Here is a 12,643-nt window from a genome sequence, read left to right on the forward strand (position 1 = left end):
TCTCGACTACCAAAAGTTGCAATGTTCTGCACCATGTACGGTAAAAAAATGCAGCAAATAACTTTTTTTACCAAGGGGCTTGGTGTTACCCGGTATCTTAAATGGAAAAAGCTTGCACCATTGTGCAGATTTTGCGTGCCCAGAAACCACTAAATGAAACCAATTTTGTCGCCATACAACTTTTATGCAATCTTGTGATACCTATCTATCATTGATTGAAGGGCAAGATTGTCGTTACAGTAGGCAATCTTGTAGTGAACCAACTTTCTCTGCTACATGAAAATAACTGCTGCTCTTTAGGCAGCAGCAGCATTCTTTTGCTCATTGCTTTTGCACAGAGATGTCCCAGTGTGTACAAAAGTTATTCTCGTTTTGAGTGAGTTCTTTACATTTTCCGGTGTTGTTTAGGTCCCTGTAGCAGAGGCCTAAAGTAGAAAAATAAAATGAATTCTAATGCAGAAGGTAACAGAATGCATTCAGGAAACCACTGCAGCGCAAGCACTGAAATGTTGTGACATAAATGTCTTTATTGTCCCTTTCGACACTGTTGCAGGCAGCAGCTGGCCTGTAATTGGATTTCTTGCCTGAAACAAGATACTTAAAATTTCAAACCTAGTACTGTAAAAGGTTTAGGAAACACATGTTGTTTATATTAAGTTCAACTTCGTTGTTCTAAAGAAAGTTCTTTTTTTTTTTTTTCGTTATTGTGTTGAAATACACGGTTTATCACTCGGCACATCAGTGGTAAATTAGATCTAAGAGCGTTGGTTTCCTCGGGTTTCTAAATTAGATAAGAAAAGGGACGGTTGAGCTTAATTATGATTGCTATTCAATTCAAGTTTATTACATACAGAAGAAGGTCCTGAGATTTTATCACTGTTAGTGGAACTTCCTGTGCATGTAAAATGAGTAAAACTGCAAAGCAAGAAAAAGCGAATCAAACGAATGAGAGCATATATGTTACAAAAGAAAAATGCATATATATGTATGCATCAGTAATGTACACTGGCCGATAAGATTATTTAGAGTTTAAAAAACAAATTGTTTCACGTTTTTCTTCAACATTTGCAAGGAAGATACAGATTACACATGAGTGTGTAAAATATTCCAAAATGTTACTGAAGATAAAAGCAAAGTGGATCAACCATAATTAGTACGGATACTAGGCAAAAGTAAGTTACGATCGGTAGCAAAGCGCATAGAATTAAGATGAGAGAGTACATCTTGTAGGAAAATGTCTATAGTGAGGTCGTGGTTATAAATTTTAAAGAATATAATGCCTATATTATAATAATAAAGGCTGGACAAAGGCAATATATTCAGATGAACAAAAATTGGAAAGGAAGGCTACGTCTATGTTGTGTAGTTGCTGAGTATGCCTACCAAAGCGGCTCTGTGGCTACTGTGATCTGCCGCTATGCATAAGGTTGTGGTTCCATTTCTAGTTCCAGCAGCAGTGTTCCGACGTTGGCGGAGTGTGCTTATATTTAGGTGATGTTAATGGGACCACCTTTATTTGAAGCCTGAAGAACACCTTAGAATAAGTGAAGTGCTTCCAAGAAATATATTACTGAAAGAACTCTTAGCACTTTGCCAAGATTAATAACACATGGACAAGAAATGGGATGACATGAGTGCAAACTTGTTTGTATTTTTACTGAAAGGCATGTTACTTAAACAATGGGTGGATGGTTGATTGAGGCTCAATCTTTTTAATCGGGCAGCGGCAAAACATCTAATTCAAGTGCCACCTGGTGGGGGAAAAAAAAAACGCATCACATATCTGATAGCAAAAAAAAAAAAAGAAAGAAAGAAAATGTCATCAAACAACCTTGCCAAAACCATGCAAGCAAACAACACTTTACTCATAGGAAATATCATTAAATCAATCCCGCAACATGTGCTCCATAAATACACAAATTCCTCTTCAGTCAACAAAATAGACAGCTGACTGACTTTGTCCTCATGCCATCCATTTGTTCCCTTTTGTGGGCATGCTACTTAAGCAATGCATAGCATACAAGGATACCAATTTTCCCAGCTGCCAGGTGTGTCAGTTGTCTGCAGCGTGCTTATTGCTGTGCCAGGAACACTGTTTTATAGACACCTGGCACTACTCACGCAAAATCTCGCAGAAGTGAAAGTACTTCTGAAAGTCATGGCCCTACCTTCTACCTTTCTACCTTTTGGTAGGGCATTTCCTGTCAGGACATGGGCACTTATGCTGTTCGTCTTGGCAGTCTGACGTAATGTAGCCATCTCTCATATCTTTACACATGATAAAACCACCTGGATAACTAAATGTTCTTTTTTTAACACTTTTCCCCATTTAATATCCATTTAAGGCTGCTAAGGAAATGTGAATTCCTGGAAAAGCAAGCTTTTTGCAGAAATTTGTTGCCTATGGATGCAGTTCTATAGATGTTATTTCCTTTGTTTTTCTTTGTCCTTTGATACTGCCTCACATGCTGGTGCACCGACCACCATGGATACTCCCTCTCAGTGGAGTGTATGACTAGACAATAACAGAAATAAGTGAAAAAAAAATTGTTGCGGAATATTGACGTTGGTCTGGGAACCAAACCTCAGGCCCCTGCCTTGACAGGGAGAAGCTTTTTTACTAGTTGAGCTAGGTTGTAACCTTACAGATGGCAGCATGATGGTGAAATAATCAACTTGCAACCTTATAAACTGGAACAATGGTTGACTAAATGGGCTCTGTAGAAATCCACAGGGAGGAGGAAGTTCTTTGAAAAAGTAAGTTTTAAAGGGAAATGAAGCCTTTTTTGACTTATCGATTTCCAAAAGATCTTGTTTGCTTGACACTTTTTCTGCAGCACCAACCTGGGGTGGGCATTTACCATAAAATTTTGTTCACGTGTTTGTTTGTTCACTTTATGTGCTTTCACCTTGATCTTTGTTTGTCTGTCTGTTTGCCTGCTTCATTGTTACTACAATGATGTTTGCAGTTGTCAGGGGTCACAGACTGTATATCAGACATCGAAAAAGGAGGCCTGCTCAGTCGACAAGAATGCCTGGGTCTCGACCGGCATGGCAGAAAGTACTGGTTTCTCTGTCGAAGGATCTTTGTGTGAGTAGCTTGTATTTTGCGATTTTGCCGGGTTGACGTTCTTGCAGTGGTCCTGTTGAAATGAATGACTGTGCAACTGAAGAATCCACAGCTTCTGATTCGTCTGTTGATACTGACTTTGTTGCTACTTAACGGCCAACTGCAAAGAAGTCTAGGCTGCATAAGGAGCCTAGTTTTAGATAGTTCATATACAGAGCAGGTCTGCATGCAAAATTTTTCGCTTGAAATATGGGTGGACATGTCTCTAAAGGTTTGCAAAGTTGGACGTTTTTGATACTGAAACTGAATAAAAAAAGAAATGTTGCCATTACTTCTCGTTGGAACATGTTGCACGGCTCTCCTCAGTATCGCATCTGAAATTAGGCGGCACCCACAGCGGGCTGAAAAGTGTCGGAGGTGACGTACTTAGACTTGAATCATATCTGCAAACTACCTGATGCAGATTGTCTGCTTGGTGCTTTTTAAAGGCTGCTAAGTCCACATGTGAGTGTGGTTGTGGTTAATTTGAAAAAAAAATATATATATATATATATATATATATATATATATATATATATATATATATATATATATATATATATATATATATATATATATATATATATCATTTGCCACGGGTTGTAGTATCCGAAATGGAAGCCTTAGGATAAAAATGCGCAAAAGCATTTTGTATCTAAGCTTTGAATTGGCCATGCTTTTTACTGCTTGTTTCAAGTACTGTTAGCCAAGGGATCAAATATCCTTGCAATATGTTGATTGAATGGCCATACAGCAATAACTTCTACTGTGTTTTTTAATACCTCAAGCCATTTCAGGAATACTTTGCATGTTTTATTACCTTCTATCGTGCACTGATGATCACAAAAGGTATCCTCAGCACTGAGCTTTCTGTGCTAATGCAGGAAGGTGTGTAAATTGTAAATGTTTCATGTTTAGGGTTTTATTGAACTTTCTGTTGACTTGTCGAGGGTGACCAGTTTTCTTGCTGAAATAGTGTAAGCCCTGTGTTCAGTCTCTTTATTGATGCCTATTCCATGTAGATATGTTTTGTACCCCGTCCGGCTTTCCTGACATAGGTAGCACCCCCACTTCTTATCCCCCTCCCGTTATGCACAGTTTCCGTTACAATGCTAGGCAGCGTCCGTAATAATGAGACAGAAACGTATGCCTTCTCTAATTTTATCCCCAAAAAGGTCGTCTTCAGTGTGCACTGCGAGTGTCTATATTAACAAGGCACAAATGCATGGCCACCAACTGGTTGATGAAAATTTTGTCCGTATTGTGGGGTGTCCGTATTAATGTGACATGACCGTATTGGGCTACAAGAGCCACCACATACAACGAAGGGTCAAGGGCTGCTGTTTTGCTAATTTGTTGGCGGAGGAAATCAAAGTGTAATTCCTTTCTTCTTACATCAAGGGAAGAAATCTCTTTAGAGTTAATTAGTTTTGGCTGGCGAATCGAACATAGAGCATTCACTGAACAGAAACCTAACAGCTAGTCTAAATTTGTTCGAGTCTTTGGGAAGCCATTGTAGCGCAGATAAAACACACAGAATGGAAGACCGGACACCGTGGGTGCTACAATGGCTTCACCAAGTATCAACCAACTTGGCGAAAAAAAAGTTTATTTTCGTTCAAGACTGTTGATATGCCGTATTAACTGTGGGGTTCCAAGACCCCTAAACTCAACAACTTGCCTTGCAACGTGTAAATGTGAAAACTCAGGACTTGCATTTCAGGGAAGGGGAGAACAACGAGGCATTCTACTACTCTACGCCAGCACAGCTGGAGGAGCTCCTCGACGTGCTCGATGCGGAAGATCTGGAGCTGGACTTGTGTCGGACCATCGCCGAATTCCGCGACGAGATTGTCCGGCACATGGAGCTCACCGAGAAGCTCACAAACTCGTCCAAAGGAAATCGGAAAACCTACCTGGACTCTGAGAATGGTACCTTGCATCTGCCCGTCTTGAAGCAGAGCTTTTCTTTGGCTCCTCCCGGCACTTGGCATGGACGCCTGTCCGGCTGAGTATACGGGGCCAGTATGGGAGGTAGTGTAACCAAAGGTCCCGACTTGGTGGGCTCATTCTGATAGCAGGCGCAGTATTCTTGAGCAATCCCTTTTGGGCAGACAATCAATTGTGTGAGATCATGCTTGATTGGCCACAGGGCACGTTGGTGTTATATGCTCAACAGCGTTTCTGGCGCTTTGCGAAGCTCTCCATCTTGGCACAGTGCCGGGAGCGCGTTCAGCCGTATGTTTGCACGCCTCCTGCACTGAGTCGCACAAAAGTGACAGTACCTTCAAAAGGGATTGCCCTAGAATAGTGTCCCAGTGCACAATGTGTTTCCTTGCCAGTGTATTTATGAAGATTGTAAGAAGGACCTATGCATAAACCAATGCAGCTAACCAATAACTGTACCCAGTGGCACATCTGAGCTGTCACTTGATTTTGACAATTGTCCTCCAGTGGTTTCTTCCCAATTTTTATCGAGCTTGTACAGCTCTTGTGTTTCGTAGTTTTACTGCAAGAATGTTTCTTCTTTTTTTTTTTTTTTCATTTTGTAATGCTGAGCAAGGCAGACATGACCGCAAGGCTCTCATAAAGACTGCCAGTGAACCTCAAACTTCAATAAACACTTATTTAAGCTATGTGGACAATGGTGTTGAGTGCATCAGGCTGTAAAGAGCATTTCATCTTATGAAGGGTCAAGGGCTAGTGTATTGCTAATTATCAGGCAGGGGAATTGAAAACGCAATTTTTTTTGTCACATTTCTTCAAGTGAAGGAATGTCATTGTACTCCATTTCACACATAGCTGGGAATGCCGTGAAGACCAGTCGACAGACTTCTCTCGCTAGCACATGCAAGAAAGAAATGGAGGGTCACATGTGTAACCTTAAGTGCCGTACCTCTACGTGGCAAAACATGATGAAATTTTTTACACAGAAGCAGGCCTCACAGCTGTGAACCCAATTCCCTTGCAGCCGCTCTGGTCAAGGTGCAGGCAGAGCGGGCAGCGCGGAGAGCCAAGGAGGAAGAGGAGAGGAAACAGCGGGAGGCCCAGGAGGCCGAGGAACGGCGGCGGTTAGAAGAAGAGAACGCTGTGAGTCTCGTCTGGAGAGGTCGCGCAGTTCGCGTACACAGGATCTTCTCAGTGGAGGATCAGGGTCTGCATTCACGAGACTTCTTATGTATAGAACATTTCCTCGTTGGCCAGAGTCTGCTTGGGAATTTCTTCACTGGCCAGCATTTGCTAAAGCATTTGCTGATTGGCCACCGTCTTTGTTAGAGCATTTCCTCACTGGCCAGTGTTTTCTAGAGCACTTCCTGATTGGCCATTGTCTTCGTTAGAGCACTTCTTGATTGGCCAGTGTCTTTGCAAGAGCATTTGCTGATTTGCCAGAGTTTGGGCTCGTGATGGCTTTTGACATGATAATGCAATCATTGCCACGACGATGTCCAATCTTGGATGGTGCTTAGGAAAAGAAGTTTTGCGAATGTCGTTATAGTACAGTTTCATCTCGATGAAAATACCTTCATTAATTATATCCATATTCATTACAAGCATACAGGCTGATATTGAAAAAAAAAAAATCATGATTGGGTCCGTGTGAAAAAAATGCAAGCATGATTCCTTCAAAGGGCCAGCAGAGGGTCGCCTGCTGATTTTAATGCCATATGTGATAGGTGCTGCGATCACAGATGATTGGCTCCTTAAGTTTGCTGGCTGAGGGCTGGCAAAAAAAAGCCGCTTGCCAATGTACACTTGTGCCTAGAATGGGCCGTTTCAAGTTGCTTTGGCGAGTCATTTGTTCTGCTAGAATACATATCTTGAGCATGAACAAATGTTCGCATAACTGTAACCAATACTGTTTTGTTTCTTGCATATCGGGCTTCATTATAGCAGTAGAACACTCATTGAAATGGAGCATGGCCAGCCATATTGGAAGTTTGCTTCGTTTTATCCGATTGGTCGCGGGGACGTACGGCTCCCAAACTGCATGCGCACGTGCACTCTTTCTCGCAAACAGTCTGACTATGTATTTGACTAAAGTAGCAGTATTTTGTTTCATTGGTGGGTGGCAAGGCCCTTCAGTGTTGTACGCACTGACCTCACGGTTAATCGGTGCAGGCACTGGCGGCAGCCAGCCTGGAGAGCGCGGCGCACCGCTTCCTCAACTCGGTAGAGGACAGTCTCCTCATGCCGTGCCCCATCAAGCCCGAAGACAGCCTGCCCCACTTCGCGGAGGTGCCGCAGATGGTGGAGGAGGAAATGAACGTCGCGTCGCACGCCAACATCCTCGACATGGGCGGCGAAGAGAACCGGATGGATTGCGGGGAGGTGCCGGACATGCCGCCTCCGGAGCAGATGGAGGTGGACACGAAGCCCGACGTCACGGAGACGGAGGAGGAGGTGACGACCACAACCATGGTTACCACAGTGGTGACCACGACCACCAGCACCAAAACGGTCACAGTAGGTGAGTCTACGCTTCGAGGTGTCTGTACTAACTTGCCCGGGTTGTCTCCGTGGCTATGGCGTACTTCTGCCGTGAGAAAGGTTGGGGGGGTTGGTTTCCCAGATGCAGCGGCTGCACTTCGAAATGGTGGTGTAATGCAGAAATGCCCGTGCACAGTGCAAAAAAATTGAGAGCAGCAACCGACGTTACGTGTAATTAAATGGAAAGGGGCCGTGTAATCACTCCGTAGTCGCTTTCTATGCATGTGGTAGTCCCAAGTGTACAATTCGGAGTCTCAATTGAGCCACTGTTCCGAATGCAGGCAAGCCTGGAAACAGAACAACGCGCTGAAGTAGCTTTTACATTTTTAAGCACTTTACCTAGTAAATTAGGCACACATTGGAAAATTTCACACAATTTAAATTTATGTGGAGCTCTCCCTCCCGTTACAGCGTCTCTCATAGCACATGTGTGTTGCTTCAGCATGCCATCTGGTCGGGCAGAGTGGTGTGAGAATTGTGTTGTTGCACAAAATTAAAAAAAAAAAAAAAGAACATGCGAAGCTAACAGACAAAGAAACCAAAGAAAATCTAAAGGAAACTAGCTGATCTTTTGATTGATTGTGTTTATTTTAAGATAGAAGGGTGGGATTAGTCAAGGAAAAGGGAAGTGTAAGTTGAAGACCAGACAGCAGCAAGATGGAAGTGTGAACCCCAACCTCTATGTGATGCCATGCAATGCTCTACCAATTGGACTTCCGCACTATATATTTATGTATAGTATTTACTAAACATAGCCCCGTGAATGTTAGCGCCTTTGAGACTGATGTGGTACATTCTTACAACAATTCACATCATGTAGCTTGTTATATCCAATTCACGGTTTTCAAAAAAAAAAGTATTTAAGGTGTCAGGTAATTTTCCCAAGGTGTTCTTTATTTCATTTTTTTGTTATTGTTACCTTTGCATGGTGGTTACAAAATGTCAACCACCTCAGTTCTGCTAATTCTCATCAATTACGATCTCGGGAGATGTAACAAAATGGTGACCTTTGAGTATCAAGAAAAAATTTATGGTTAAATTTGTGCAGTATAAAACCAGTGGACTACTAATTTTGTGAGCATTTCCTTGTGCCACTCTTGGGAGCTGATTTGCTGTCCGTTTGGTTATTCTCCGACAGTGGTTTTCTATGCAGTTTCCCTGCTTAGTAATCTGTGGCATTCAATGAAATGACTGTTAGACTTTCTGCGCTATTCGAACCGAAAATTGTTGAATACAAAGAGCACATCTTATATGCCAAAACATTTAAAAACCTTGTATTACAAGCAAGTTCTTACGCTAAGCTCTTGTGTTACTTAAGGATCATATTCTCTAAGCCTTTCATTAATTAACTTTTTACTCTTAATTGTAGATAAAAGGAACACTAATATAGCTAAGCCTTCAGGTATGCCAACATAGTAATTCTAGTCTGGCTTCTAATGCGCTTGCATGGTAGAGGACATTAGCTTAGTGCAAATCATGCATGATTGGAAATTCCTAGATATGTGTAAATGGTAATTCTTGTGACCGAATCAGATCAGCATTGAATAGCGCCAGAAGCAACTTAAATTGAATATCGAATAATTTTTGAATAGTTCCCAAATAAAGAACAGCTCTCTTCAGTATCAATGTAAAATGATGTGCACACCCAAGCAATCACAATGTTAAAAAATTTTTGACATTACATTGCATGCTATCAAACATTGTTTATTGAAAGCACAAATCCAGGCTCAAGCATAACTAAAGAGATTGTTTGCATAACCTGTACTCTTGGGAGAGTGGGTATGATCGCAGTTCAGGAGGAAAACTCTGGCGCCATGAGCGACGATGGAATTTATCACACTTTTACTCCAATTTTAATTTTGATCATGCTCGCTTGATGATCTGAAATACTTCTAAGCTATTCGAAAAATATCTTCATGAATGGCAGCTGTTCAGTTTGAAGGACAAATTGAGTCTGACAATATTTGATACATTATTTGATGGTTTTGAATACTCGGCAGCCCTAAAAATTTGCGGAGAAAGGTGGCAGGAATGCTGTGCATTAGAACACTTCGCCCTTATTTTTGCTTGCTCACTTCCTGTCTTTTTCGAACATTTAGTGAAAGTAAAGGAAGAGGAGCCAGATGATATGGCAGAAGCCGAATCCAAAGCCACACCTGAAACCAAAGAGAGTGAAGAGAAAGAGGTGGAATCGGAGCAGTCTGGAGCAAAATCCGACGATGGAGCAGCAGCAGGCAAGAAGCCCTCGGAGGAAGACAACGCGAAAAAGGCAGCTGGGAAAGGAACTGGCAAGGAGGAACCGGACAGTGAGTCATGTTTTGCTACTTAGCGTGCTTTCTGTGTATAGTTGCAAGCGGGTAGGAACAGTCACTGGAGTCGCGTAATGACCATTCAGTGGGCTGGCTGTAGTGTCCTGATGCTGGGCACAAAATAGCACGTTTGACTCCTGGCTACGTTCAGATGATGCAGAAACGCTGCAAGTGATACGATGTAGGGGGGAAAAAATGAAACAAGAGACTTAATGTACTCCAATGATGGTATGGCTTTTCAATGGTAAAATCGAAATGAATTACACTTAAACCTTGATATAACAAATCATTGGATATAACAAAGTAAGCATAAAAATGTTCTTCCCGATATCAGTGTATAATACGTGCGCATTTGTAATGAACACTGGATATAGTGAAGGTATTTTTGTCAGATGTAAGTTTAACAAGGTTCGAAAGTATAAAATTGTGAAATTGAAATAAATTACAGCTGAACCTCAATTCAACAAATCATTTGATATAAGGAAGTAACATAAAAAAGTTCTTCCCGATATCAGTGTAGAATACGTGCGCATTTGTAATGAACACTGGATATAGTGAAGGTATTTCTGTCCGATGTAAGTTTAACAAGGTTCAAAAGTATAAAATTGTGAAATTGAGATAAATTACAGCTGAATTCAATTCAACAAATCATTTGATATAAGGAAGTAACATAAAAAAGTTCTTCCCGATATCAGTGTAGAATATGTGTGTATTTGTAATGAACACAGGATATAGTGAAGGCATTTTTATGTCGTATGCGACTTTAACAAGGTTCAAAAGCATAAAATTTTAAGAACGAGATACCCACACTAAAGGTCATTTAAAACGAGGGAAGGAATAACCTTTTTGGGGTGTTCATCCAAAAAGAACGCAAAACATCCATGGATGACTCAAATGTCCAAGGCAAAAGCGTTGACTGTTCAACCACCAGACGGTGTCTTGAGCAGAAGCGTCGCACCACCTCTTGTCTGCCCAGCGGGCCCGCGCTCTTCCATCGTGACTCGGTCCAAGACCGGTTCGCTGGTGCCCCGGAGCTTCGCCTTTGACACCACGAGCCGGTCCACGGGGACCGCCAAGAAGTCCGGCGGCGGGTCGTCGGACGGCGACGGGGACTCGGTCCTGGTGCTCACCAAGGACGGGGAGATCTCGCGGGTGACGCGGGGCAAGGCGTCCGGCGCGGTGCCGCTCAACTCGGGGTCGCTGCTCTTCAAGCTGGGCATGGAGGGCAGCTACCGCAGCTTCACCAACCAGTACAACAGCAACACCCTGGCCCTGAACAAACACCAGCACGCCGAGGACAGGGACAAGCGACGGCACCTGTCCCACAAGTTCTCGCTGACCGCCGCCTCCGAGTTCAAGGTGGGCAAAGAAGCTCTGTCCTTTATTAGGAAGTTTTGGTGAATTGTTCCGGCTGTTTATGTAGAAAATACAAGCAATACAGCTATAGCAACACTGCGCGCATCTCCTCGATGGGGCTTTTAAACGAGTGTTGGCAGATACAAGGCCAACGCCGCCAAATGCCGTGGTGCCATCTGGTAGATGGAAACCAAAACAGCTTTGCAGCAGCAGCTGTTGGTGTCTTTTGTCAGGCCTGGCTCTGTCGGAGCAGGCGGCTGGGCTGAATAATGACCACAAAGTGTTGCCAATACTTCGTCATCAAATAGAGGTGAGGCTAAGCGAACGCTGACTTTACGATTCGTTTTGCAGTTGCGGCGAAGAGCAAGTATTAAGGCTGATTTGGGATCGGAGTACACCGCTGCATTGTTATGCTAGCTGCACAAAGCCTGCAACGCTAAATACAAAAGTTAGGCTTGGGTACGTAACCTGCAAAGCTGTTGAAAGCAGTCTGCGCAAGCACATTTTGCACATGCTAATTTATAGTGTACACAGGACCACTAACAGCTTAAGAGCAGGCAAAACAAGGGCAGGTCAGTTCACATACAAGAGGACTTGTTTTCAGAAGGGCGACGGAAAGTAAGCAGCTGTTGCCGCAAAGAGTTTTTTTTTTTTTTTTTTTTTTTTTCGAAATGTTGTCTCCGACTCGAGGTTGACACAAGGTGGAACCGCTGACCAACGGCGTGTCCTCCGCATCTTTTCTCCCCGGCACAGTGGGGCGGCCCAGTGCACGGCAGCCGTGCGGCGCTGGTCGGCACCCTGCGGCAAACGCTGCTTCAGCTGGAGAGCAGCGTGCCCGCCGCCCTGCTGCACCCCAACTGGGCCATTCACCGGGGCAACTGGCTGCGCGCAGTCAACATGTGCACGTCACCCCGCGACTTCTCCCTCGCCCTGGCCATCCTCGAGGCCTCGGTCAAGCCAGTCCTCTTCAATGCCGCCTGGAGCGACTCGCTAGGTACGTTGCCTCTCTTTGTCGCATCCTGGGACTGCATTGTGGGTTGGCCACCTTCAGGGAGATGTCGTTTCACTCCTCGTGCTTACTGCTTTGGGATGAATAGCTTCAAAATGCGATGTGCCATGCACATTGCTGATAAAAGCAGTTTCCTATATATATAGAACCCATTTGCTTCATAAATGAAAAACAACCTTAGTTGTGGACCCACGTCTCCTTTGTCACTTTAATATGTTATGGTCGCCGCATTCACAGCACCTTTACACTTAGTTTACACAGTTGCTTTACACTCATGCTGTGCTGGAGGTTAACGTTGCACAAAATCTGTGGTATCCTTGAAAGTGGCAAATCGCCAATCGGGGAAAGTAGTGAATCGGGCCTCAGCCTCTT

The 12,643-nt window shown here is 43.4% G+C and overlaps 1 protein-coding gene across 2 annotated transcripts in view; it reads left to right on the forward strand.

Moving 5' to 3' along the window:
• E(bx) (nucleosome-remodeling factor subunit NURF301 E(bx)) overlaps window positions 1-12,643 on the forward strand; it is a 53,396-nt gene that overhangs the window by 5,636 nt on the left and 35,117 nt on the right. For both annotated transcript variants that reach the window (XM_075701456.1, XM_075701457.1), the window contains exons 2-8: window positions 2,970-3,091; window positions 4,833-5,041; window positions 6,081-6,199; window positions 7,229-7,577; window positions 9,697-9,903; window positions 10,883-11,265; window positions 12,016-12,256. In XM_075701456.1, the coding sequence (XP_075557571.1) occupies window positions 2,970-3,091; window positions 4,833-5,041; window positions 6,081-6,199; window positions 7,229-7,577; window positions 9,697-9,903; window positions 10,883-11,265; window positions 12,016-12,256 (1,630 nt within the window). The remainder of the gene's footprint in view (window positions 1-2,969; window positions 3,092-4,832; window positions 5,042-6,080; window positions 6,200-7,228; window positions 7,578-9,696; window positions 9,904-10,882; window positions 11,266-12,015; window positions 12,257-12,643) is intronic.

Source organism: Dermacentor variabilis, chromosome 8 (assembly GCF_050947875.1).
Source record: "Dermacentor variabilis isolate Ectoservices chromosome 8, ASM5094787v1, whole genome shotgun sequence".
NCBI classification, from domain to species: domain Eukaryota; kingdom Metazoa; phylum Arthropoda; class Arachnida; order Ixodida; family Ixodidae; genus Dermacentor; species Dermacentor variabilis.